The 27,844-nt window shown below is 36.8% G+C and overlaps 2 protein-coding genes across 2 annotated transcripts in view; both read right to left on the bottom strand.

Annotated features, from left to right (window-relative positions):
* LOC134647290 (ovalbumin-related protein X-like) overlaps window positions 1–27,844 on the bottom strand; it is a 283,884-nt gene that overhangs the window by 17,371 nt on the left and 238,669 nt on the right. The gene's annotated exons all lie outside the window — the stretch shown is intronic.
* Window positions 318–15,967, bottom strand: LOC134663258 (ovalbumin-related protein Y-like). The gene is made up of 8 exons (XM_063519672.1): window positions 15,820–15,967; window positions 14,569–14,611; window positions 3,705–3,823; window positions 2,680–3,397; window positions 2,068–2,273; window positions 1,303–1,488; window positions 883–1,021; window positions 318–504 (listed from the first exon to the last, which is right to left on the bottom strand). The coding sequence occupies exons 2-8, from the start codon at window positions 14,582–14,584 to the stop codon at window positions 329–331; spliced, it is 1,560 nt and encodes a 519-aa protein (XP_063375742.1). The 5' UTR covers window positions 14,585–14,611; window positions 15,820–15,967; the 3' UTR covers window positions 318–328.

Below are 27,844 nucleotides of genomic sequence, written 5' to 3' on the forward strand. Positions count from 1 at the left end.
AAAGGTACATAAAAAATGAACATTATACAATAAAAATAAATATAATCTTAATCGCGATCACAACTGCCACTAAAATAAATAATACCTTAGTCTAATGACTTAAACCTACGCTGTGTACTTTCACTTATCAAATGCTTCTGGTTTACTTTCTCGTATAGGTATTTAAGATTAAGTACAGTCAATTAAATTCACAGCAAAACATCATCATGCTCCAAATAAATAAAAAAAGGAAACAAACAGTCAACTGACTAACGGCTTATTGCTCGAATTGTACTGAAATATTAGCGATCGAAAAATTAAGTCTTTTGTTTCTTTAAAAAAATCTTGTTTAAATTTGGAACGGTGTCGGTGCTTCTGGGTCTATGACTTTCCCAGCAATAACAACCAAGTTGTCCAGGCGATCGATGATGAAGAACATAAAGGGTCGGTCGACGCTGAAGCGGCGGGGTTCCTTGATGCCGGACAATGGGATGTTCTTAAGAGACTCCTGGACCGCGTTAGATGCTGAAAAAGTAAATGTAACAAAAGGTTATGCGTGGTCACTTTGTGTGTAATACTTCAAGATTAGATTAGTAAGCTTCTTCTAAACTAATTTTACGAGATAATATAAAGAAAGACATAAACGATGATGTTTACTCAATGGAGCGTATCCATGCTTTAGCTAAAATAGAAAACTTAATTTTTTAGTATACTTATAGGTGATTGACAATTCGACAATTACTTTTGTACAAACACAAACAAATATTTAATTAATTTATTCTACAACAAAAGTCGAAGGAACACGAATTCAAGCATTCGTGCGAGCGAGGAAGTTCACTTCGTTACGTTTCGAAGAGACGCTAAAGCTGACAAGGCTTACAAGAGTTACAAGCATCTACATACCTGACATTTGTGACGCGGAGGTGTCCGTGTTGTCGACGCGAACCGCTACGTGCTGCACCAGCTCTTGTACGAATAGTCCCTCCGCTGAAGAAACACCCGACAGCTCGGCGTCGCGGCTGAAGATGCTGCTCACTCCGAACTGCAATATCAATTTGTAAAGATAGATTATACCTATAAGATAAAAATATTTGTGATGACAAGTAAGATGACACCTAATTGTAAGTATATATGTATGTAAACATTTTATTAGGCAGAAAAGCATGCTGAACGGAGGACCATGGTGCATAAAATAACGACCTCATGTGGTCGCGACCCTAAGTCATGAGGAAACGAGGAAGAAGGAATTAAATTGTTATTCAACAAAATACCAGGACATTGCGACCTAACCTAACCTCGGTTAATAAAATACTTAATAGGTACCTTAGCTAAGGCTGCAACTGGCTTTGTAGTGGTCTCCACGTAGAATGTGGGCAGAGAGACCTGCAGCTCCTCCTCGCGCAAGCTGTCCTGGATGTCTTCGAGCGGCGCCGAGGGCAGATCCGCCGTCAGCCGCGTCAGGCCGTCGCGGGTGCGAGGCAACACGACCAGCAAGGAGTAGCGACCGCCCTGGAAGGTGGGTTAGTAATTTAATTTGTTAATTATAAATCGAATGCAACTAATTCTACATATTGTGTCATCATTTTAAAAGTTTTTTTATCCGGTAAGCTAAACACCTAATTTGCATTTTCTCCAATAAAACTAAAGTAAATTTCTAAATAGTATTTTATATACACTCGTGATGAGACAGCTTTTCAGTCGAGTACTGTGTTTAGGCCACGAATCTTGCTGAGTGGCCTAAGTACGAGATTGACAAGCTTGATTTTATCACTATTGTATACAATACCTACTGAACTATGTAGAATGTAATACAACCTAAATAATTAAACAAAATTAGGTAAGTATCTCAGTCTCAACGTGCGTCTTTTTCAGTAATGATGTCTTTTGTTTTATTTATTGGTTTTGTTCTCTTGACCGCAGTCAAGAGTTTGGTGGGTTATGTAGTTGTGTCGGGAGCCTACAGTGAAAAGTGTGTTAAATATTATAGTTTGGCATACGAAGTCTTATTTCAGCCATTAAAGTCAACGAGTAGGAAAAAAATTAATGACCATTAGAAAGGATCGAATCTAAATTCAAAATCACACTCACATCATAAGGCAGTTCAATAGCTGAACTGTCGAGACCAGGAAGAGAGCCAGTTTTGAAGATGCCCTTCGTACACATCATCTGCACTTGCTTTTTCTCACTGTTTGACGTGTAGAACATAGCTGGCTCGACCTTTAGGAAAGGTTGTTTCCACGCGCCGCGGAAATACATCCCGTTGAAGATGAGCATTAGAGAGTTTGACGGTGAAGCTGGAAAAAATAACGATATCTACTGTTTTTTTTTCTGAATGTAATTTAAAGAGTGTTCAATAATATTTCAATACAATTTTTTACATGCTTCTATAATTTTTTTAATGAGTAATTTGCGAAGATACTACTTTTCTGTTTTGATATTTTTATAGAAGCCATTTGTCTTCAGAATTAAGTAGGGAAATGACTTCTCTACTTAATTATGAAGCCTATAAAAACTCATGTAACTTAAATACTTAGATATCTAGGATTGTCACCAATGTCAGCATTAGTGCCTCAAAACTTTTTTTTTTCTTAACATAATCCAATATTTTGTATCGTATTTTAGTTCTCGATCTAGATTCTAGTCCACTGGAAATATTTAGTTTACAACTACATATAACAATTTCTGGATGATATTACTTACTTTTTCCCGATTTATTTCCAACAGTATTAACAGATATACTTGATGCAATATCGGATTTTTCCTGTAAAACATGGTGATGGCTTCTCGCATGATTTCTAGCCTCGACAGCAACCATAGTTTCTTCTTCTTCTCCGGACTCGTCCTTTTTAGGATAAGTTTTAACAAGCTTTATTTTTTCTTTGATATTCTTAGCGGGCTTGTACTCAATTTGAGATATGTCTACTTTCTCAGGTTTATCTTCAACAGCAAAAGAAATAAACTTCTCACCAGATTCTTTAGGTGGAACAAGATCTACAATTTCTTCATTCTTGTTACTTTCTTCAGCTTTTTTGTCGGAGATTTCAATTGTTTCATCATCATCATCATTAGTTTCATTAGGTTTGAAGTGGTCTACGTCATTATACCTTTCTACGGATCTAACATCTGTAAGGTAATAATCTTCTAATATCTTCTTGTAGTCATCGTTGATTGTGTAATTTTTGTAGATGTAGAAATAGTTCTTCAATTCAGGTTGGTTGTATTTGTACTCGTGAGTGTTCTTCAGTCTTTCCATAATGAATCGATATGTTTTTCTAATAAGGTTCGGATCGTCTGGGAGGTGGAGGGCAGATACGAGTTGTTCCCTCGTCTGGCCCGTCGCGCCTTCGGCAAGTATGGCGAGGATAGCAGAGTAACCAAGTGGCGAGAATGCTATGTTCTTGTTATCATCGATGTAACCCTGAAATCATAAGAGGTTGATATTTAATTTCAATACAAACCATTCAAAGAACAGGCGTACCTATAGGTAACGAAAAGCTTCACAATTTAAAGTTGCCAAAAAATATCTACAACTATGACAATAACCATAACTTGAATCTTAATACGCCCTTGAGTCATACTTAATATACGCGTACCCAAAGATTATGATATAGGTGACAAAGAATGTGTAAATTCAGCTTCACTATCAACAACTGTCAGGATAAGACGCATTTTTACGGCAATTGCGTTTCATATAAATTATCAAGGATATTGAATATGTGTTTTACCTGGAATATGGCAGTGGAGAGTTGGTTTGTGGCTTCCCCGACGAAGCCTGTGGTCTTGGGCGGGGCTCGCCCGCGCCGCACCCACCGCGCGCTGCTCAGACCCACCGCGAGGCATAGCACTGTAAATAACAACAAGTGTGACGTTTCAAGTAGGGCTGTACATGACTGAAAATTCAAAGGTGGGAGTTAAAGTACACTAAAGTACCTACGTCAATGTGATGGACTAATTACTGGGCTATGCGATAAAGAAACCGGACGCCTGCCTAAGGGCTCATTTAGACGGTGCGAGAACTCGCATGCGAGTTTCATTACATTGCGTTATTTGATCGGTCGGCTAAATTGATGCCACCTCAATGATTCGCAATGTACCTAATTAAAATCCCTAATAAAACGGTATCCAATTTTATATCTGGCAGACGGTGACTCTCCTTCAAAAGATGGGCCGCCACAAAAAGCGACATCTATGGCTCAAGGACAACACCGGTGTGAGGGCTGAGGGTAGAGAGGGGTCACTAACTATAACTAATGTCCACAGAAGTGACTACTTTTGTTGACATTAGTATGGCTCAAACACGGCAATTATTAAACTGTTTACCAGTTTGTTCTAGTTGTTCTACAGATGCCAGCCCTAGCTGTAAATATCGCTCGAAAGTCGTGAGATGATCGCATTGATCGCAGATAATATGCTACGGCAGCCATTCTCAAAGTGTGTTCCGCGGAACCCTAGGGTTCCGCGACACCCCTGCAGGGGTTCCGCAAGAATTTAGAATAATAAAATAAGCATAATTATTATGCTTATTAATAAAAAAATACACTTCTAAAAACTATTGTTTTATTGTAGGGTTCCATCAAGTATTTCGCTTTCCAAAAGGGTTCCGTCAAAAAAAAAGATGGAGAACCGCTGTGATACGGTAATGGCGAACTGGAGCATGATATTAGACGTGTGCGCCGCGCCGGCGCGCCGCCGCCGCCGGGTTTTTTTGCCACGCCGCCGCCGCCGATGAATGATCGGCGTGAAATCGGCGTGACCTTGAGTGTTGTTAATCAGCTATTCTAACTTGGTATTTGGATGAAAATTTGGATTTATTTGTATTATATATGTTACAGTTGTCAAATTGTTATGAATTATTTATTAAATGACACGGATTTAAGCCAGTGGCACACACTTTTTGACACACAGTGTTCAGCGTCAAGAAAGATGAGGGAGTAATATATGAAGTAGGATTTTTACTGTTAATTGTGTATTCTCATTCAATAATAGAATGTTTATGCCTCACCTCATATACGAAGTTGGAATGCTACGTCATGAAAATACTTACATTGCAATTAACTAGGCAACTAAAACACAGGGCTCATGTACCAGGGGACCTCAAGGTGCGAGTGCGACAGAAAAGGTAAACTAGCTATTAGCTAATGTTGCGATCATCATCATTGTTTGTACTTTTGTTGACTGGCTGACAGGAATAAGAAGAAAGAAATTCATTGAAATAGCGGCTCTTCTAGAGAAATTTGAATCTTAAATAAGACCAAACATTCCAAAACCAAAGTAATTCACTTAGACAGGTCAAACGTACTCCGAGTTGTAGTAGAGTGCTATGGCTTCGAGTGCACTTAGTACGAGTTCTCGTCTTTTCAATATTCCAGTATGCTGCCGAAACGTGGAGCCTCAAAAAGTGTGATGTCCAAAGGTTGGCGCTTTTGAGATGTGGTGTTAGCGAAGACTGCTGCTTATACCAAGGACAGCTAGAAGAAGTAAAGAACAAACCCCTTAATTCTCAGAGAGCTCAATATCGCCACTCGGCTCTCCACAACATCTTTCTCACAACATATTATGCGGTTTCCAACGCAGAAAAACATATGAGTTAAGGCCCAATGAATGGCAAACGGTCTCGGGAGTGGAGCATGTTTGAGATCGTCGATGGCTGGCGGCAGTCTGCATCATGCAGTCCACACGGCTTATGACCGCGACCGCAAGTGGTCGCAATGAGAAAACGAGAAAGATGAAGATACGTCTCAGTGAGCCACCAGGTTGTACGACAAGAAAACCATTAAGTGGACTGCTACCACTATTTATACGTCTAGCAAATTTCAAGGATATTTAAAGATAAGCCATAGAAAGCATGAGAAACAAAGTTACAGAGAGATACAGATCGGATCGAAAGTCTTTGGGACCAGGTAACCCCTTAATGCAATAAGCCATTTACTAGAAATATCAAGTTATTATATCCTATATTAATTTACAAATGCGACCCTATTTTACTCACAACCAGTGTTGGCCGAAACGTTAATGCAATTGAAAATGTTGGCCATTAACCATTATAAATTGAACCTTAAACCGTAACGGACGATTACAGTTTACGGTTCAATTTATAGTGGTTAATGGCCAACATTTTCAATTGCATTAACGTTTCGGCCAACACTGCTCACAACCTATTCAAAACTATACGTAAATTACGTAGTTCACTTATCACCAACCTGGATTCATTAAATTTTCAAGAAAAAACGACAAATTCATGATTTTCTTTAGAAACCTAAAAGTCAAGGTCACGCCGATTTCACGCCGAAAACACGCCGCCGCCGCCGATTTTTTGGCAAACGCCGCCGCCGATCGTTTTTTAATCGGCGCACACGTCTACATGATATCTGTAGGTGTAACTTAGAATCCCTCACAGTCAAACTAAACGAAAATCTGCCGGTTTTTGAACTAGAATTCTAGTGGTTATTATGAGAATAAACTTTAACAGATAAGAGTGTGCCACTGGCTCCAAGGCAAAGATGGAGTTTACCCCCAAAAGAAAGTACCTTACAGAAATGGCATAAACTCGATTTATTTTTGTACGCCGATTGAAGTTAAAACGACAACGATATCTTCGTCTCTATGACAGTACATACTATATTTTAATAAAACGGCGTGGTCGTAAATCGGACAACTATAATACCCAGTTGGCATTTACAAGTGCATGCACTAATAGCATAAAGTAATGTTAAACCAGCTATCTTCTGAGTTATAAAGAATTAAAAATTAATCTCATATTCGCAATATATTAGCCCTACTTAATCCGCTTTTACCTAGTGTTAAAGTGTCTATAAATCTTTGTCTGTGTACACCTCCGAGAAAACAAGTTTATTAGAGAATTATTTTAAATAGAGAATTATTTTAAATGCCGGTCTGTACAGGGATCGGAACCGGTTTTTTGCAAAAACTTCGAAATAACCACATTTTTCGAATTATTATATACTCGAAATGTAGGACTCGGTTGTGTGTTTAGGTAACGACTTCGTATTATTGGATTGCCCAATTAGAAATGAAATAATTAGCAAAGAACGAAAAAATACCGTTTCCGTTCCCATACAAAAAATACCGGTATCCGATCCCTGGGTCTGTATTTTCAGGTTAACCAATTAGCACATCGTCCGCTAAACCGACTCAACACAGCAATAAAGAATTAACGACATCTCGATATAACTGTCTCGGTCGCTTTGTCGTTAGGTAAAGTACTGGGTCGAGCTAGCGGTACCGATGCGAATGGTGTAGTGCAGCTGCAATGCCTCTTTAACCCTTAAATTGGCAAGACATAAAAGTTACAAATAATGTAGTTTTCACTGATAAAAGCGACTAGACGTAGTCCAAGCTGCCCTGGAAAAATAGAAAAAAAAACCAGGTTTTTCAGATTTCCAGAAAACCTATGTACCACACGTGTCACAGTGCCAACTAACCAGTGAAATGCCCTGTCTGGTGAATGTGTCTTGTGTGTACCGTTGCCAAGAGCTTAGTAAAACAACAAATTAAAGAAAAATGCACTTTATTACTATGAAATGTTTATAAAAAAAGAAGTGTATTAATACTCTACTTTTGGTGAAAAAGGCGAAAGCAATTCCTATTGTTTTTGTCGCCAACGACGGAACAGAGACGCATTTTACATTTGATGCAATACACAAACGTCCTGCCCTCCTTACAGTACCTACAACGCGACCTTGTTGTTCCATTTTCAAGAAAATGACCTGCATTGTCGTAGCGGTTACTCTGTCGGTCTTTCTATTACGGCCTTGTGTATTAATTGTTTGTCTGGTAAGCTTCTTCCACTTTCATCAATAACTGCCCTTCCTGCTCTGCACAAACTATCATACAGGTCAACATGCATAAAGGTGTAGGAACCAAAGCCAAGATTTTGTGCGCTCGTGTAAGTTTTAAGCACTGTCGACAAAGAAACACAACAATACTGTAATTCATGCTCAAAAATAAACAAAAATTCACAAAACCATGCAATTAATAAACAAAAGTATATTTCGGACAAGTTGGCGATGGAACTCGTAGTACCCGTTGTCTTTGACTCATGTAATTGGTAACGGTACTCCTGTGGTACATACAAATGTTTCGTTTGCCTGACTTTTAAATTAGTAAGGAAACAAGTGATCGTGTAACTATTCGTATAGATTAATATTTCTAAATGAATTTCCACACATGTCAAGTAAAATCAGCACACCAAAAACTTCAAAAAGTTAGTATAACTTACTGAAGGTGCCGGCAAGTGTTTCCTTTGCGAACTAATTTGGACACTGACAGTTATATCTCACTGTTACTCGTGTTATTTATTTTTTCTACTATAAACTATAACTTAATTGACGATTTGCCAGTAAAAATTGTACAAACAAACCTTTTTAATCAAGTTCAGTATTTTTTCAAAGTCAACGTGCCACGTGATTAACGTTGCCAATTTAAGGGTTAACCTCAAAAAATATACAACAATAGTATAGAACTCCAAACGCAGATTTCTAGTGCAGTGACTGGATTCTGGATGTTTTTTGTTTACACTATTCAGTGTCTAGTTAGGAGTTAGGACTTTGGGATCTCACACAACATTTAACAATTACAACAATTAGACATTTTATGAAGCGATTTTCTGTTCAATTAAACGGCCCATTTCTCGATTTCAATTTTCATCTAAGCCAATGTATTTTTCGTGCTATTATCGTAAACAAGAAGCATATTTTTTGAACCACTACTGCAGTAGGACCTCTCCCGACCTACACCAAACACCAACGCAGTACAATAACAACCGTACAAAGCACTAGAAAGCTATTATACGAAGTTTAATAGCCCACGAGATCGCAGCGGCAACCAGGCACGCACCAGTCACGCTTGCTCAGAGCAACGGTTCATGGATAAGGCATTATAATGCATGTACTTATCTTAACCAAGGGAGAGAAACCAAGGCATTATTCCTCACTTCATCGCGAGAAACAGAAAAATAAATTTTTAAATATCCACTTTTTGTAAAATAATAAAAATACTTGCATTACTATCTCGTTTCACCTTTGAAATAAACTAGAAGAAGGAAAGGCCGGCTTTAGTAAAGCACAAGCGCAGGCGGTGAACGCACTTAGCTGACCCTGCGCTATTGTACTCTCACAGATGCAACGGTACCGACAGACCAACAAGTACCGCTTTCTTTATTTTATTACTTAACTAGTACACTAATGTTTGTTGTTTATATTCTTATTGGTATTTTATCTATAAGATATAATTATTTAAAATTAAGAAAAAAAAAGGAAAGGCATTAGGGATAAGTACATAAATTTAGATTTCTGTTTGTATTTCAATTTTAATACCCACAAGCTAAGACGTTGGGGTGGTTTGCCTTAAAAAAATCAATCACTATCATAAATTAGGTTCACTTGTCCAGTTTAGTAAATGTACTTGTACTTACCACGCAAGTTCTTATAAATAGTCTAAGATCATTTGATTCGATTGAATCAACAATAGACTGAATCATTTTTCGGTTCTATCACATTGAAAATTTATTATAATGCTTGTGATTGCCATGTATACATTATAAAATGTTATTCAACTAAAAAACGTTACCGATAAAATGTTGAGTGTAAAAATAAAGTATTATTTTCTTATGAATTTTAAAATGTTCCTGCAGACCGTACGCAGGCAGCGATCGAGCGCATACCGCCTGAGAAAGCAATCCCGCGGTCTAGTACGAGTACTTACCACCCGCGAGAGCTATCACTGTACGGAACCGTTCCACCGTCCCGTCCCTACTGCAGGAAGGAAAAAAATAAACTCGGCTGTAATTAATTTTGTTGTACGGGTAAGTATGTTTTACATACCCGTGTATGAGATTAGTAACAGTTTCTCCCCAATTTATTGATATAAAGGTTCAATTTATAATAAATTTTCTTTAGTTCTATAAACAATATGATAAATTAGTAATTACCTTACTAAGAGAAAAAAAAATATGCAGAGTATCTCAGGTTGTGTTAAAACACTATTGAATTTTGTAGTATCATAGTAGCGAGGATTTGCTGTCATAAAATATGCAGGGTGCTTCCTGTAACAGGAGCAATAAATTAAACTAAAGGCTGTACTCCTCAAACTGACCAACATTTGTTCAGCAACTTTTAAAAATTATGACTCCCTTAGACTTCCTCTTTTTCATACAAAATAAATATTGCCTTCAATGTACGCTGACATCAGTGTGTTTGACGTTGCTTGTCACGCTTTAAAGTTTAAACATAACAACATTTGCAATACATTGCGTCTTAGAATAAACTTTAAAGTGTAATAAAAATCTAAACATGAGTTATTTTCAAAAGTTGCTGAACAAATGTTGGTCAGTTTGAGGAGTACTGCCTACAGTTTAATTTATTGCTCCTGTTACAGGAAGCACCCTGTATAATAATATAAGAAAGTGAAATGGATAGTCAATGTGAGAAAGTTAGAAACCTTAATGAGCATTTTCACTTTATACTCGTATGTTTCTACATGAACATTAGAATACTGATTATGGTATAATGAAACCACGTATTACACTTTAACGATATTCTGTGCAATGTCACGAGGTGCATAAGGGATGTAAGAAACCACTTTCAGATTCAAATCATGTACATAGAACTTGTTATCATCTGCGTACATATTTACCACAGGTACAATCTAATACATAAATGTATCTGAATAGTATAGATATAGATTTATGATATAACTGACAGTTACGTCTATTTAAAATAAATGTAGGTAGGTACCTATATATATTTTTTGTCTCTAATTAACAAAACCCAAAGTGAGCCGTAGAGTAAAGGCACCCGTAGTCAGCCTTATAACGACTTTTTTAAGTTTGAACGTTCGGCATTTCTACAGGATTAGTCGGATAATTAAACAAATGACATGGTTAGATCAATTGTTCATAGTTTTAAAACAAAATATTAAAAAAAATAACAATCCTCTTTATAATATCTCTAATTAAGTTTAAACAAAAAGTGGCACTTTTCTCCAGTAGTCAGCCTCCAAAATCCAGTAAGCAGCCTCTGTGTACCCAGTACTCAGCCTATATAAACTATTCATAATAATTAGATCAAAATCACTAATATTTATATCAAAATCAACGATATTATAATATTTATTTTTTCATTATAATTTTTGTTATCGTTATTGTAGTTAGTTGTAGTTTTTAATTTTAGTTTATAATTTTTTGCATATATCAAAATCAACGATGTTATACAAATATCTATTTTTTATTACTATTTTATTATTATCCTTTATTCATTTAATTTCTCAGATTAGGTTATTTATAATATGGATATAAAAATAAAATACAAAAACACTTACAAAAACAATACAAAATACTTATAAACATATTATAAAAAACCTAACCTAGGGTACCGCCAGCAGCGGGGCAAGGCCCAAGCTGCCGGTGGTCAGGGCCGCAGAGAGAGGAACCGGCGGACTATCCGCGCCGTGTCCAAGATCACCGCCTTCTGCATCTGGCCCTTGATCCAACCACCTAGCGAGAGTCTCTCAAGATGTTGGTCGAGACTCTTCGCTATTAGACCGTTCGCTGAAACAACTATCGCTATTTTATTTATTGTTATTGTAGTTAGTTATAATTTTTAATTTTAGTTTATAATTTTTTTGCATATACATATGTATTACTTACCTACTTGTTTACTTATTTAATAAAAAAAATCTTATAGGTACAATTCTTATGACACGAAATTTGTTGGCCATAGGTACTTAATTAACTAACACTATTCTTGCAAACTAAGAATCGCAATATTTATTTTCTAATAATTAATAAGTCAAAAATTAATGAGGTAAATCAAGTAAAATATAATTATGTTCCTAGTAGGTATTCGGTAAAAAAGCAAGCAAGCAAGGTCAATGGCTGAGTACTGGATCCGCGAAACCCAGTGCTCAGCCGCATTAAAACGTTATTTCAAATGCGACTGACTACTGGGTTTTACTTTAAATTGACTAGGGCATGCCTAACTAAATTTGAAAATGTAAATTTAACGGTCCTAACGGTCGCACTGGCTCGAAAATAATAAAATAAACGAATAACCCAAAGGTCAGCCGTGGGGGGCTGGGCACTGGATTCTTTGGAAAAAAGTGTTATCCAGTGGCCAGCCCCCTCAATTTATAAGTGAAATATTGATATTTTCATTCAAATATAATGCAATTTAATAGATAAACTAATAAATAAACCAATCATTAACAAAAACAATAACTTTTAACATTAAAACATAGTTTTTCTTGCCTGTTAAGAGAACACCACGTGCAGTAAAAAATATGGCGAACATGACACTATTGCACTCGTCGAAAAACAGCACCTGTATGAACGAGTATATTACTTCCCCCCGTTCCCTCACCGCACCTGTCGTGTGACGTATTAACCAATAAGGAATCAAAGCTCCTATTTGAGTACTCGCGATTTGTTTAAACGAATATACCAGATATTTATGACCAATAAACGACTCAAAAGGCTGAACACTGGTACCTGGCTGGCCACTGGTGCCGTTACCCTATGTGTGCTAGAGATATGAGCATTTATAAAAATGTTCTTCGTGATTTGCTTATCCATAGGCACTTAGCATCATGTTCGTTAGACGCACGTGTCAGATCCTCTTTTAAATGTTGTGATTTGATAAAATTCTTAACAACTCAACCATGCTTCTCAAGATGAGCTCACACGACCTTAGCTTAGGTAACTTCCATAAATAGACTCGTATCGTATTAAGTGTGCTTCACTGCCAGCGAATCAATTTGACTAGCTAGTCTGATAATATAAATAAATAAGGTTTTTCGTACACAAGCGACAAAATACCTTCACGAGGAGTCAAGCGATAAATGACTTAAATAGGGTCAATACCAACGACCTCCTATACATATAAATGTATGACCTATACTTAATCATATATAGGTACCTCTAAAAGGTATAGATCAACCGCAATAACAACTTGTATTCTAACATTTCTAACATGTAGATCTTATGAGCATCTTGTTTCGAGGTATTTATCCCGTTTGCACGGTTTATCAAGTGTGTTCATTATAAGTAAATATCAAAGTTGGTATCAGATGGATGATGAATTTGTTATGAATATGCTTCCGTAGTTCATAATACGGAATGCGTCCCTTACGAGAAGCAGTTAGCCAAGTTTGATTAGCACCTCGGTATATTCTGTATTCAAACTATGTCAAACTATACTATACTACCATACTGGGGCTGACCTGCAGTGCCGTTACCCGTAACAATCGTTTAACGTTGACATAAATAATTTGTGTTTGCTAGTAGGTAGAAGTAGGTAAGTACTGCAGTTATAGTAAACTTTATTTTTATATTAATTTAAATCTTTAATAGGAGCACACTTGTATTGTATGTGACTTATTTTATCTGTAGTTGAAAATTCACCAATAAGGATAAAAATATCAAGTTACCTAAATACAATGTTATTTTTAATGTATGTAGATATATTACTTATACTAAAGTTCGGATGCTCGATTTGCATTACTTGCTAGGTACCTATAAGAATATGTTTATTTACAATAATAGTTATTTGTACAACAAGTGATCAAAGTTTGATATTTCTTCGAGTGCTTATTTTGAGTCCCGTGCAAGCGAAAGATTCTATAATAGATTCACGAGCGTAGCGAGTGAATCTAATTTAGAATCTTGAGCGTAGTAAGGGACTCAAAAGCGCACGAGATGTAAATAACTTTGATCTCGTGTAGTACACAACATTTTTCACCTCAGCGCAGTGAGAACATACCTATTAGACAACTTGAAAAATGTAATCCTTCTTCATCACTTAATACCTGCACTCATGTTTTCTTAAGATATACAAACAATTAAGTTTAATTACCGCAATGGAACACAAAAACAAAACGTAATAATAAATTCCAGTAAAATAATATAGAAATAACAAACATTAACTGACACTTCAATCGCCAACTTTGACAACAAAAAAAATCTTTGTAAGATACGGTCCGAATTGCGGATACGTACTATTTGTCAACTATGGTAGAAATTCTTAAAAGTAAAATAATTAATTTTGCGTGATGATCTGTGTATTTTTTGAGTTCGTTATTTTAATTGTACAATAAAATACCTAAAATATAGTATTTTATCAGGTTTTATGAAATCTTAAACTTTATTTTTATTTATTAATTATTAAGAATTCATACTCGTACGTGGTTTGGAACGATGCGGTCTGAAGTTTTTCGGGGGTCTATTATAAACCGTGAATATACCGTTCAATGTCGTTTTAACTTTTTTTTGTCTGTTTCTTTGCTAACAGTGTGAAAGGGACAGAGATAATAGAACCCAAGTATTTCGAACTTTTATTAGACCCCGCATGTTGAAATGACATTTGACAATCAAGGTCACTTGAATGTCATTTTGTCTCACTCAGTGAGCAAAATCGCATTTTGCTCACTGTTTTTAAGAATCAAAGTACCCTTGTTCGAGCTGCTGAGGTGAAAAAAAAATTGTTTGTGTCTTTTACTTGGTCTATCGATATAACATACCTATATGCGTATAATGTTAACACGTTACGTGTATGTGTTTAATAGTTGAAAACTCACCAAATAGTATTCGCATTATGAAGAACTGTGATACGTCCTAGCCCTGTAAAGAAATTATTTTATCGTTAAGTAATTCATAATATACACGTAATACAGCTGTAGGTACAGAATGAACTCTTGATTGTAAAATATGACACTCTTTTTTTGGCATTTATTAAAATAGCCAGCGTCATGTGTCATGTCGATCTAATTAAACCGAACCGGGAATTTAGAATTTAGAATGAGATAATAATAAGTAGTTGATGATTCCAAAAATTGTATATTTGTGTGCTGTGACTTTCGATGCATAACAGACTTTTTACCGCAAAAACCTGGAGTGGCTTTTTATTATAAGTATTTAGGAAAAAAGAAGCATCGATTAAAATTCAGACAGGATCCGGTTTGAGAAGGACAAATATTTGAAAACAAGTTCGCTACATGATTTAGCTTTTTAGGGTTCCGTAGCCAAATGGCAAAAAATGGAACCCTTATGGATTCGTCATGTCTGTCTGTCTGTCTGTCTGTCTGTCCGTCTGTCCGTCTGTCCGTGTGTCCGTCCGTATGTCACAGCCACTTTTTTCCGAAACTAAGAACTATACTGTTGAAACTTGGTAAGTAGATGTATTCTGTGAACCGCATTAAGATTTTCACAAAAAATAAAAAATAAAAACAATGAATTTTGGGGGTTCCCCATACTTAGAACTGAAACAAAAAAAAAACATTTTTTCATCAAACCCATACGTGTGGGGTTAGGTCTTCAAAAATCATATTGAGGTTTCTAATATTATTTTTTTCTAAACTGAATAGTTTGCGCGAGAGACACTTCCAAAGTGGTAAAATGTGTGTCCCCCCCCCCCCCCCCCCGTAACTTCTAAAATAAAAGAATGATAAAACTAAAAAAAATATATGATGTACCTACATTACCATGCAAACTTCCACCTAAAATTGGTTTGAACGAGATCTAGTAAGTAGTTTTTTTTTAATACGTCATAAATCCCCTAAATACGGAACCCTTCATGGGCGAGTCCGACTCGCACTTGGCCGCTTTTTTTGGTTTTCATGTTCTTCGCTGAACTATCGAGATAAACTAGAGAGATAACAACTCTATCTGATTTTTTTTATAATTAGATAAAACACATTTTATTGTTTTTCTGGGAACTAGTTGTTCAACTGTTTTCTACTAACGTAAATTTAAAGTAAACCCGTTAATTCTAACAAACCTGACCTACATAATGTAACTCGACGTGATTGGCTAGCATTCAAAATACTTACACGACTGACCACTTGGAACACAAACGCACCACTATCAGTCTAACAAAACCACAATTTTTTATTTTATTTTTTAACCGTCAAAATGCGCGGGAATCATGCAGCCGCGCCCGGAGCGTGCTCAATCGAGAATGACGTGCACGGAAGCTGCTACACACCGTTTTATATATATAGACATTTAACAGTTATGTTTGTGTTGGCTTTGAAGCCTTTAGAGCCGGCAGAGATATGGAATAGTAATTTTTTTAATAATAATTACCTAATAGGTATCATACAATTTACCTTGAACTTTTATATTATGTCACTCGCCAGGTGCTTCATCAATACGGAATGACTCATTAAAGATAACACAAATTTAATTACTAACTTATTCAGTAAACTACTAAGTATTAAATTACCGCGTTAGTAACCGGTGTTTAAAAAAAACACCTGGCAAGATTATAATATTTCATGTCATAATGGTCACCTCATGGGAATCATTCTGTTTAACATAATTATGATTAACTATAACTTGGATTACATATACTAAAATAAATTGATTATTTGGAAAGCGTATTATTAGTCGCCATGTCTATTGTTTTTATGTACATATCATATTGCATGCAAAATCGAATAAAAATGCAAAACAACGGAGGATTGGCGCCGAAAGCCAAAAAAACTGTCCTTGTTGGCACGCAACTAAGTAAAAATGGGTTAACTCTTAATTAAATTAAACAACTGAACAATCCGTTAGTGATTGTCTTGTCAGTAATCTGTGTTATTAGGAATAAAGTTCAAAGGATGAAATGAAACAACTATTGGTACTTATAGTATACTTTATAGTAGTATACTTTACAACATTTCTGGGTCAAAGCAGTAAACAAGAAAACAAGTAAAGAAGTATTCGAAAATAATTTTATAGATACCTACTTACATTGATAATGAAGAATATGAAATTTCTCATGTGATGAAAAATTTAAATAGCGTTACCTACTTAATTTTTTTTATAACACATCGCTAGTAAGTAACTAATTAAATGAGAAATTGTACTAGCGTTTTACGTTTAATATTTGGGAGATTAGCGTTTCGATTTTTCGCCCCCGAAAACCCCCATATAGCAAATTTCATCGAAATCGTTAGAGCCGTTTCCGAGATTCCCGAAATATTATATATATATATATATATATATATATATATAAATAAATAAACAATAATTGCTCGTTTAAAGATATAAGATTAAATATAATGACAAATTTAACAATATAAGGGTCACAAATTACCTACTCGTCCACATTTACGGAGAGATCGAGATACCGTACGTGATCCTGAGGAAGCAATTTAAAAATGAAATAAAACATTTCGTGCGACCTCCTTTCTTAAACGTCGCAAAAAATATACTGCGTTTTTAATTAATCGCAGCAATCCTACGATCAATTTGAAATGCAGGTTTGTAAGAATATTCTGAGTAATAATTATTTATAGAAACATACATACAGAAAATAAATCTTTGTAACCGTTACTTACATGCCGTTACTATTATAGGTATGAAGAGATTGAAGAGAATGTCCCCTGGAAGAGTATTTTATAAACGCTAAATATAGATTCAGCAAGTGTTTGTTATAACAAGACGTGTTTTTTTCTGCAAAGGTGTAAAATACTTTTTTGTGTGACTGTTCCAAAGATTTCGAAGTTTGTCCTAATACGATTGTACTAAAAGTCAGTAACTATGGACTAGTATTATTTACGTGTGTAGGTGCTCGTAAACCATTCGAAAACATCGCACACCTGGTTTAAAAAAGAAAAAAATATATTTTTAATAGAATAGTAATGTGTCATATTGAAACTCTGGCCCAATAAAATATATAAAAATTACTTATTTTAGATCTAACAACATATAACTATGTTTATGGCTCATATCTATTTGAAACACTTTATACACCGTGTTTTTAAGGTTTCGTACCCAGAGGGTAAAAAACGGGACCCTATTACTAAGACTTCCGTTCGTCCGTCTGTCACCAGGCTGTATCTCATGAACCGCGATAGCTAGACAGTTGAAATTTTCACAAATGATGTATCTCTGTTGCCGCTATAACAACAAATACTAAAAATAAAATAAAATAAATATTTAAGGGGGGCTCCCATACAACAAACACGATTTTTTTGCTCTATTTTTAGGGTTCCGTAGCCAAATGGCAAAAAACGGAACCCTTATAGATTCGTCATGTCTGTCTGTCTGTCCGTCTGTCCGTCTGTCCGTCTGTCTGTCCGTCCGTATGTCACAGCCACTTTTCTCCGAAACTATAAGAACTATACTGTTGAAACTTGGTAAGTAGATGTATTCTGTGAACCGCATTAAGATTTTCACACAAAAATAGAAAAAAAAACAATAAATTTTTGGGGTTCCCCATACTTCGAACTGAAACTTAAAAAAAATTTTTTCATAAAACCCATACGTGTGGGGTATCTATGGATAGGTCTTCAAAAATGATATTGAGGTACCTAATATCATTTTTTTTCTAAACTGAATAGTTTGCGCGAGAGACACTTCCAAAGTGGTAAAATGTGTGCCCCCCCCCCCCCCCTGTAACTTCTAAAATAAGAGAATGATAAAACTAAAAAAAATATATGATGTACATTACCATGTAAACTTCCACCGAAAATTGGTTTGAACGAGATCTAGTAAGTAGTTTTTTTTTATACGTCATAAATCGCCTAAATACGGAACCCTTCATGGGCGAGTCCGACTCGCACTTGGCCGCTTTTTTGTTGATGGTGCGGAACCCTCCGTGCGCGAGTCCGACTCGCACTTGGCCGGTTTTTTATTGAATTCCGTTAACTTCGGGGTATGGTACGTTTAAGAAAACTAGGGTAATTAAAAAAAAAATTCACAAAATGATTTGGCGGCACAAAATGAACTGAAAAACGGCTTTCACACACCTCTAAGATTTCTAAACACCTATTTATGTCCTACAATGTTTTTGGATACCTATGGTGAAGTGGTGAAAGTGGAGGGCCCGTGCGAAAACGCCTTTTCATACAAACGTAGTCCTCATTTTCCTCTCTGGATATTAACATTATTGAAAATATTTTGACATAATTTGTTGTATATCAACCACAGTTATTAATATGTATTGTAATTGTAATACGTTTGATTTTTTTTCGAATATTAAATTATTTTAAGAGTTAGGAGCATTTATAAAATCTGTTTTTCGCTCCTAATTTTTACAATAATCAAAGAAGCTAAAAAAGTCAAACGTTAAACGTAGGGGCATAGCATGGTTAATATACCACATTAAATTATAATGCCATAATCCAGAGACGAAAATGAGGACTACGTTTTTATGCAGAAGCGGCCGTCCCCTTTCCTCTTAACCACGTATAGGATGATAACTTTTATTGAATAATCACCCCACTACCTATTTTTTTTTTCTCAACCATTTTTTAAATAATTGCACCAAGGTAAATTAATAATTACGAGGGGCGTTCAAAATATTCTCGGTATTGATATCTTACGACCTCTTCTAAAATTTCTTTCGTTACTGGCCGCTAAGATTTATTCATTGACATTAAAAAAAAGTATAATTCGAACCGAGATAGTCTTTTGTTTTTCTGCAATTGCTGAACAAACATGAACATCCTGTGCGAATTGACAATGTTAACTAAATTAGAACATCGATGCGTGATAAAATTCTTGACAAAACAGGGTAAAAATCAAAAAACCATAAAAGAGGAAATGGATTGTGTTTACCGTGAGTCTGCTCCTTCTTTATCTACCATTCAAAAGTGGTCAAGCGAGTTTAAACGCGGAAGGGAGAGTATTGAAGATGACCCTAGACCTGGCCGGCCTGTAGTAGCTACTTCACAAGAAAATATTGATAAAGTGGAAAAACTTATATTGGAAGATGGTCGAGTGAAGGTAAAATCTATAGCACAAGTAACCAATCTCTCTATTGGTACCGTACATGATATTATACATGACCATCTTAATATGTCCAAAGTAAGTGCAAGATGGGTTCCGCGAATGCTGACTCGGCTTCAAAAAGACATGCGTGTAGCTTGTTGTTCCGATTTTATTGACCTGTGCGGTGAAAATCCTGATGAGGTGCTGCAAAGAATAGTTACTGGAGATGAAACCTGGGTTCATCATTATGACCCAGAGAGTAAACAAGAGTCCATGCAGTGGCACATTAAGGGTTCAGCTCATCCCAAGAAGTTCAAGGTCATCCCTTCAGCTGGCAAGGTCATGGCCACGATATTTTGGGATTGTGAAGGAGTATTACTAATCGATTATAAAGAAAAAGGTGTAAATATCACAGGACAGTACTACGCTAACATTCTACGTCAATTAAAGGATGTAATTAAAGAAAAGAGGCGAGGAAAGTTAACCAAAGGTATTCTGCTTCTGCATGACAACGCCCCCGTCCATACTGCTCATATTGCCAAGGCAGCTATTGTTGAATGTGGGTTTAAAACTGTTACTCACCCACCGTATAGTCCGGACTTAGCCCCCAGCGACTTCTTTTTGCTCCCCAATCTTAAAAAGGATCTGCGTGGAAATAAATTTTCTGACGATGAAGCATTGAAGGTGGCAGTGGAGGAGCATTTTTACACGAAAGATAAAAAATATTTTTACGAGGGATTAAAAAAAATAATTGATCGATCTTTTAAGTGTATGAACACAGGGGGGGAGTATATTGAAAAATAAAAATATCAAACTTTTCGTACTTGTTTGTTTTCATTCTCATACCGAGAATATTTTGAACACCCCTCGTATCTATCCATAATCGGTCACACTGTAAAAGAGGTGTCATTCGGTGGTTTAGGGCTTAGGGGCAGGCGTGAGAGGTGACGGCAGAGGGTAGTTTTTGAGGGGTCTGATCTGAGGGTTGAGATATTGGATATTGAGGGGTCGGGGTTTTAGTGCCGGGGGGTCGTCGGATCAGGAACTGAGAAGTCGGGGGTTGAACGGGGGTGGGGGTTTGAAAGTTAAAAGGTTGAAGAATGAAGGGTTGGGGATTTAGAGTCAAGGGGTTCAGGGGTCCGAGGTTGAGTGGTAGTGAAGTTGAAGAATCGGGGGATTGGAGGTGTGATGGTTGAGGGGTTGAAGCTTTCTAAAGATTGGGGGTAGAGGTTGAGAAAAATAAAACAAAGAATCTGGCAAATAAAGAAGAAGGCTCCTTGAAAATTCAAAGTTAATAAAAACTGATAAGGCTTAAATGAATACGGTCATAAATAAGGTTACAAACTGGACGGAATAACCTGTCCGACGGCTAGTTTTCACTATGCTCCTATAAATTGCACGTTTCCTGTTTTCTCTGTCTGCTGTTACTTGTTATATGGAGTAATCTATGCGTATTTATTTTGTAAACGACTCATCTAGCCAATTCAAAGTCAACGGTTATGTTATATCCTAGCTTGATCAGGGGCGTATTTTGAAATTTGGCGCCCCGGGCCAATACGTTTCGCCGCCCCAGAAGTCAAGGAAGAAAAACAAAATGCAATCCGCTAGGGGCCGCCCCTGGGGGTTGGCGCCCCGGGCCATGGCCCGGATGGCCTTAGGGTAAATACGCCCACGAGCTTGATGCTTGATCTGAATAATTCGAAACTAAAACTTGAGCCCAATTTACATAGTACCTACCTATCATTGCGCTAAAAGTTTGCGGGTTTCATACATACGTACCTACCTATTTAAGGATGACTCACGTTAGACACCGGGCCGGGCCGGGCCGGAGCTTTGTTTTCTATGGAAAGCACCACGTGATCGCCGATCAGCCGTCATAGAAAATGACATGTTGGACGCCTCGGCTCGCGCACGGACCGGTCTAGCGTGAGTAATCCTTTATACGGCAAATTTGAAGCAAAATACATACATTGTAATGTATCACTCAGCAAACCGTTGTGTCTACATTGGTTAAGCTTTACATTGTCTTCGTAGGACTCAAATAGTTTAGAAATAATCACCAACTGTTAAAACAATGGCCTACATAGCCATGCGGTCAAAGTAAAAGAAAGCAGTCCATTAGTAACATATTCGCGTCCTGCAGTTTGTATAAACTTAGGGTAACATTCCATTTCTGACCGCAGCTGCACTACCGGTACTGAACGCGTCGCTGTTACTGTCAATTTCCATAGTAAAATGAAAAGTAGTGCAGCTGCGGTTGAAAATGGACTATCACCTTTACTGGTGCTCGACTCGGTACCAGTACATGTCATCTTGAAACTTAAGTCATTGTCAATAGAGGTGACAGCAGGGTGTCATCTATTGGGCATTAGCATGTACGTTTACCTTACTTACTAGATTTCCTGTATTTCCTGTACTGTTCACTTTTAGTTAGCCCTACCTAAAGATATATTTGACGAGGAGAGATAAACGATCATGTTAATTAGAGATGCTCAATGTACGGCATAGGTAAAACGATAGATTTCATAAAATATTAATTATAGGAATGTAGTGAGGTTGACTGCGACACTTTTCCAATTCAAATCTGACTGACGGTTCCACTCAGGATGCCATCTCATTTCGGGCTGTCCGCAGAATCAGCCAGGAACCAATCCATTAAAGAAGCTGTTCAGGTCATTCAAATAAAAGTCACTGTATCGCAGTCAAACACACTCAAGCATAGACTATTTCAATACTTGACATTCCATCAAACGCAGCCGTCATAAATCATAATAGACGGTCTGCGACACGGCCATTCTGACCTTTCACACGTCCTCGTGGGAAGAGTACTATGCAAGTCAAAACTCCACAGGAACAACAAGTCCACTCGGCTATCCTGATCACAATCATAAGTGCAAACAGACTTTACATAAGTTCGCTCGATCAAGTTCAATCGAATTTTATTTAAGAATATAAGAATTTCAAAGCCGCAATGTTCAAGTGCAAGTACAAGTCCAAGTTCAAGTGCAAGTTCAAGTGCAAGTTCAAGTGCAAGTTCAAGTGCAAGTTCGCAATAACCTTATTTGCTTAGAGCTTTATTATCAGCAAAAATGGAACAGGTTGTTAGACTAGTAGTATTCTGTACATCCATAATTGCGTAACCCGCAAACCACATCATTGGCCAAACTCCTTTTATTTATAGGGTATAATTTTGGCTCTGTCCTTATTGCGTAACCCGCAATCTGCATCATTGGCTAACCACCAATGAAAAACCACAGTACTCATTGCGTAACCCGCAATCTGCATCATTGGCTAAACCACCAATGAAAAACCACAGTACTCATTGCGTAACCCGCAATCTGCATCATTGGCTAAACCACCAATGAAAAACCACAACTCATTGCGTAACCCGCAATCTGCATCATTGGCTAAACCACCAATGAAAAACCACAACTCATTGCGTAACCCGCAATCTGCATCATTGGCTAAACCACCAATGAAAAACCACAACTCATTGCGTAACCCGCAATCTGCATCATTGGCTAAACCACCAATGAAAAACCACAACTCATTGCGTAACCCGCAATCTGCATCATTGGCTAAACCACCAATGAAAAACCACAACTCATTGCGTAACCCGCAATCTGCATCATTGGCTAAACCACCAATGAAAAACCACAACTCATTGCGTAACCCGCAATCTGCATCATTGGCTAAACCACCAATGAAAAACCACAACTCATTGCGTAACCCGCAATCTGCATCATTGGCTAAACCACCAATGAAAAACCACAGTATACTACTAGTATCATTCGCATGAGAATGTTAAACATTTCATCAACATAGAGCATAGTGATGTTATGAATGAATGATTTATTAATGATCAGAAGTCATCATTGCGAACTTGCTCCAGACTCTGCATTATCATCGTCTAGATTACTTGGATGTAAAGGTTTTGGCACTTACCTATTTTCTCTAACCAATCGTGAGCATACTTGTAGGTATGAGCATTGTTTCGATGTGTATCTATCTCCTTTCACCACCTTCCAGGTGACCAGGACCTACAAAAGACACGGTGTAACGCGCAACATGACACACGAAAAGGAATTTAATTGCTCAGTCGGTCCTTATCTTCTTACATCCTCGGTCCTTATCATACATGAAATAAAATCGGTTTCGCGACGACTAGTACATCGCCTCACCTTACCATTCCGTTCACCGTTCTTTATTTTTATAACCATTAACGAAAAGAAAACAATCATACGAAACAACTTATGTTGGCCTACTGTCATGAAAATATTATGCATAAATAAATAACTAACATAAATAAATAAGCTTGGGCTTTGTTTGATTTTAAAAACAAGATCGTTATGCTAAATCATCGAAACACTACCTACTTCAACTTCAAAGCACGGAGATAGGTGTTTCATGTCACTTATATACCACATGCAAATTAATGTAATAAATTTCTAATTTTAATAAAATCAAACTAATTACAATTTGACAAACGTATTACTTTCTTGATCCATCCTACCCCTGGGAAAAAAAAAACAAATAAAGGCAGTCTTTGTATAACTAATTGCTTCAAAGCAATATAACTTCGGGAATGTGTGTAGTCTTACACTCACAATGTGTCCATAATGTCTCCATATCAAAATTAAAATCCTTTGAAACCACACAAATTAAGCAGTTTTGGTACATTGCTCAACATATAAATCGATGTCATTAATTGTGACTAAACTCTAAATAACGTTTTTGTTTTACTTCATTCGATGCTTACATAACAAGATCATCACAAAACAGACTTTTGCCATACATTAGCAGCATTCTAACTGTGGTGAAATGTCTTGTTAATCAAAATAAAATGAGAACTGCTCACCAAATAAACAAAGTCTGTCAATGTCAACTGCGATATCGAGAGCAGGAGCGATCCTTCTGCTCGGCTCCACCACACCAGCCGGACACGAAATTAGAAGGCAGCAGCAGCAGGCTAGACAGGCTTCTGTTTTGTAAAGCAGGATTTCCTGGAATCGTTATTTGTAAGCCATGAATTGTAAGCAAGCAAAAGCAAGCGAAATGGCATGGATTCCAATAAGCAGATTTAACATAAACACTATTAATGCGTGCGTTAGTTGTGGATAAACGAACGTAATTATCTTTTTTTACCAACTTATATCAAGTCATTAGAAGTAGAATGACAACTAATTTGTACCGTAGTAGTAAATTGTTGGGTGTTGTGACCGTAGTTTCTTGCTATGTTTACTACCACTATCGGTATAGCTACGTCAATTCCTTATGTATAGGAAGAGTATCAAATATAGTAGCCGCAATTCCTTGCTAAGTTTAGCAGTCAATATCGGTTTAAATTTATGAAATTGGAACGAAACCTGTCCTTGTATTTTAGTTGCATAGGTTGCACTGCCAGAGCACGGAGGTATGCAGCATAGGTATACACGTTGCTGTGGTGTCCGTGGGTCGCGTTCGTCCGTTACAAGGTAGGTAGATCCAGTACGGGCAGCAGGCGAATATCACTTTAAGAGATAGATCACTTTACACCTGTAACGTAAATTTTATATGCGTAGCACACATTTAGAGTGTAAGCACATGCACGTATATTGGGTTAAATACCTGAACATTAAAATTAATAGCGAAAGCTAATTTCTCTGCTTATCTGACATATTTACAAAAAAATGTAAATAACAGTTGCTAGGCAACTATGTAATTTGTAGGAAAAGGTAGAGAAAGTACGCAAATAGGTAACCTCTTTAATAGTGATAGACCCGATTCTGTACTATAGTTGGTCAAACCAAATTGTCAGTAAATAAGAACAAAACAAACTATACTCATCCTTTACTTTTGGGTGCTAGTACTAGTGTAAGACAAAGACAGTATGATTCTCTCTGTCTATGTTTGAAATGAGACAGTCCTTTGACAAACTATAATTGAGTAATAGGATTGTCCATTGCTTTCTATTACTTTATCGACATTTATGAATTATAATAAACCTTTGAAGTTATGTGTTCTTATGCTCTAAAGACGTATAAACACGGTTGTAAATCTGAGATACATAAGCAGCAGAGTATGAATTTAAGCTTCATATCGTTTAATAATAAACTACAGTTCGCAAACGTAACGGGAATCAAAATTATTTTGTGTTAAACATTGGCATAGGCAATAATACCCATGGGAAGGGATTAAATACCTACACTCAATTTACTTATCCATAACTGTTTGAACTCACCAGACGTTTTTTCATAAAATACCTTTACTTGTGGGCTTACCACCACTATGTAATTGCTTGTGCATGAAATTATTTGCTTCAGCTTATTTTCTTTTGTGGGAATAGGGCAAAGGGAGAGGTCGGAAAATCGTAGCATTTTGGAAGTACACCTCCACCTTTTTCTGACCACTTCTGATGACGAGGAGAGATAAACGATCATGTTAATTAGAGATGCTCAATGTACGGCATAGGTAAAACGATAGATTTCATAAAATATTAATTATAGGAATGTAGTGAGGTTGACTGCGACACTTTTCCAATTCAAATCTGACTGACGGTTCCACTCAGGATGCCATCTCATTTCGGGCTGTCCGCAGAATCAGCCAGGAACCAATCCATTAAAGAAGCTGTTCAGGTCATTCAAATAAAAGTCACTGTATCGCAGTCAAACACACTCAAGCATAGACTATTTCAATACTTGACATTCCATCAAACGCAGCCGTCATAAATCATAATAGACGGTCTGCGACATATTTTTATAAATTTTTACTTCTTAACTAAATATCGGCGGCTCACTAATAAGTGTATCGTTGATATCTAATAAAAGTTGTATTTTGGTTGTGACGCCACATGTTTTCTGAAAGAGCTACGTATTTGTATGATTCCATGTACATATTATGTACCTATATATTTTTTTTATCAATTTTCTATTTCACCTTATGTGTATAATTGCATGAATTCTATAGTAATTTAAATTGTATTTTTTTTCCTTATTTTCTCGTAATGCATGTTAATTATAAGATGTAATTTTTTTTTAAAGATGAGTCCCGCCGATTTTGTTGCCGGTCCCATATTGGGATACCCTCCTCCAATTGAGGGGGGATTTAAATCTTCTCGGGGCAGAGGTGTAGGGTTGGAGCCGGTCTACCTAGCTTTAATTATGCCTACTTGAATAAACTATATTTTATCTTTATCTTATCTTATCTCATTTTTTAGCAGTACACCCAGGCAATGCAGATTATTGCAGAACAGCTTACTGCGAACTGTTAGGGAGTAGCTACTCCACGCACAGAGAGCTGCAAAAGTGCATACCCACTTTATGGATGAATTCCATTAATAAAGTGGGTATGCACATTTACAGCAGTGTGTACCTAAGTCCTTAACGCTCCTGGATGAATCCAATCGTTTAAGGTGAAACAGGGAGCCTGACTCTGGCAGCCATCTGAAGTCCTAGCCGAGACTTGGAGAAAAAAATACATAGAGTGCTCACTCCATACATCAGTTTTAGTAGGTACCAAAAAGACTATTAGCATCTAGCATCGAGTAGCGGAACTATCAGTACTGCTACTTGACAATAGATGTAGCACCGACCGGAAAGTCATATGCTGTTGAGATAAGACTTTCCGGTCGGTGCTACATCTATTGTCAAGTAGCAGTACTGATAGTTCCGCTACTCGATGCTAGATGTAGACACTGAAATTAATAGTCTGAACTGATGTATGGAGTGAGCACTCTTGTCTTACTATATTTCTCTATGGCCGAGATGACAATAACATCGACACACGCCAAGCGAGACAAAAATGTATCGGGATGATAGATTTTACGAAAAGTCACGTGATCATTTCCTTACATTATTTCAGTTTCGATTGGCGTTTTCTATTAACGATTGTGACTTAGCTAGGCCCTCAGCAGTAGCACAGAGTAAGTAATAGTGTAGTCACGAGGGCCATCACTGGCCATCACTGTACCGGGTAAGGGAAAGACAAATACACTCTTTTTTACATAAGTATTTATTAAAGACTCATTTTCATTTATTTCTATGTGACGTAGGTAGTTTATTACAGTCGTTATAAAACGAGACATACTTACTACAAAAGTATACAAGTTTGGAGGGACCGTAAGCGGATTTCTTTTTTTTCTAAGCACAACGCAGGATTAAAACTAATAGT

The sequence above is a fragment of the Cydia amplana genome, chromosome 1, assembly GCF_948474715.1.
Source record: "Cydia amplana chromosome 1, ilCydAmpl1.1, whole genome shotgun sequence".
NCBI classification, from domain to species: Eukaryota; Metazoa; Arthropoda; class Insecta; order Lepidoptera; family Tortricidae; genus Cydia; species Cydia amplana.